Here is a 1,642-nt window from a genome sequence, read left to right as displayed (position 1 = left end):
GCGATCAGCTGCCTCCTGCACATCTCCCACTGGGGATGTGCCCGCAACCCAGGTACACGCCCTCGACCGGAATCGAACCCGGGACCCTCCAGTCCGTAGGCCAATGCTCTATCCATTGAGCCAAACCAATTTCGGCCAGACCCACATCTTTTAAGCTCTAAGTGCAGGTGGGTGCAGGGCACCGCGAGTCCCGTCCCCACCCCCACGGGCACTGCAGACCAGGTCAGAGGGCGGCCCCACAGGGCACCCATGGGGCTCACCCGGAATGCAGTGCCCTCCTCGATGATGGTGGGCAGCTGGGAGAGGCAGATGTCCACGGCGAGGTCCCAGGCTTGCCTGGGGAGAGAGCAGAGGACACAGGGCATCACTGACCGGCTCCCGCTAGGACCCCGGGCGGAGCAGGGCAGCAGCTGGGCCAGGCCCCGGGGAAGGCAGAGGAGCTAAAGCCATTTGTCTGTAGCTCTTTTCTCCTCAAGCTGAAATGAGAAGGAGGCCTGGGAACAACAGAGGGACCCCTCCCACCGTCTAAAGCAACGTCTGCGGTGCGGCCCGCCCAGCGAGGCAGGGGCAGCGTCAACAAACCAGCACCGACAAACGCAGGCCCGGCCACGCGCCTCCATAGGAACAGGCCAGTGTGAGGCTGGGAGAAAGGAGGTCTGTCTGAGGCCACCAACCCCAAAGCCCGCGTGGCGCCCACGGAGTCAGGGCTGGCTTGCCAGCACTGTTGGGCCCATCACCCGGGCCCCACGCAACCACTCTGGGCCTCGCCACCGGGCTCCACCTCCCCGGAGCCGAGACGGCAGGGGGCTCGGTGGGGTTGCCAGTGGAGGGACAGGGACGCTCACGCCGCCTCCCGTCCCCTACGGCCCGGCCCACGTGGGTGGTCCCGTACTCAGGCTACCCTCCGTCTCGGTCCCTCCCCGTCCCCCGTGGGCAGCTGGGTGCGGGCTCTCTGCTGGGTGCTCCACGGACCACCACCTGGAGGACGTGCCACCCAGACCAGAGCTGGACTTTCAGGACACAGGCCCACACGGATCAGTCGGGCCAGGCACCCTCGTGGGCTCGGAAGGCACAGGTCATGACCGCCGAGACTGGAAGGGCTCCGGACGGGACCGGCTAAAAGTGGACGTGATGGGGAAGGACTCCCTGACGACAAGCAGGAGCCACCGAGCCGGTCTTCCTTAGCGCCGCCCGCCACGTGTTCACAGTGCCACTCCGTGTTCGCTGCACTCGGCTCCCTTCCTCCTGCTAAAACCGCAGCTCCCACCGCACCTCAGAGATCACAGCCCGGGGGCCCTCGTTTAGCCCCAGTGCTGCTCTGACGACCTGGGCGGGGCCCCCGGACCCACACACTCCGGTCTGTTCATAAGGAGGGCGGGCGCTCTGCCGTTTGAAGGTTCCGTCTCACCACGGGCTCTGCAGAGCCCACCAGACGCCCGGGCCTGGGGCAGCAGCTGGCAACCCTGGGCACAGGTGGGCCGACCCTCCTGGTGCAGCTGAGCGCCTGGCTACCCCCGGGGCCTGAAGCAGGCGGAGCGGGACTCACCACATGGCGTGCATGTAGGTGGGGGGCAGGCGCGGGCTGCTGACCGGGGTGCAGTTGTAGGAGCGCATGATCCTCTCCGCCAGCAGGAAGTTGCGG

General features: G+C 67.2%; 1 protein-coding gene across 1 annotated transcript in view; it reads right to left on the bottom strand.

Moving 5' to 3' along the window:
- The window catches only part of RPTOR (regulatory associated protein of MTOR, complex 1), a gene marked incomplete at its 5' end in the record, with an annotated part of 106,061 nt that overhangs the window by 49,634 nt on the left and 54,785 nt on the right, over nt 1-1,642 (bottom strand). The window contains 2 exons of the mRNA XM_015559764.1: nt 261-336; nt 1,547-1,642. The exon at nt 1,547-1,642 is cut by the window's right edge and continues 18 nt beyond it. Of these exons, the coding sequence (XP_015415250.1) occupies nt 261-336; nt 1,547-1,642 (172 nt within the window). The remainder of the gene's footprint in view (nt 1-260; nt 337-1,546) is intronic.

The sequence above is a fragment of the Myotis davidii genome, unplaced genomic scaffold (assembly GCF_000327345.1).
Source record: "Myotis davidii unplaced genomic scaffold, ASM32734v1 scaffold211, whole genome shotgun sequence".
Taxonomy (NCBI): domain Eukaryota; kingdom Metazoa; phylum Chordata; class Mammalia; order Chiroptera; family Vespertilionidae; genus Myotis; species Myotis davidii.
Note: the sequence above shows the minus strand (reverse complement) of the source record. Positions and strands in the feature narration are given on the sequence as shown.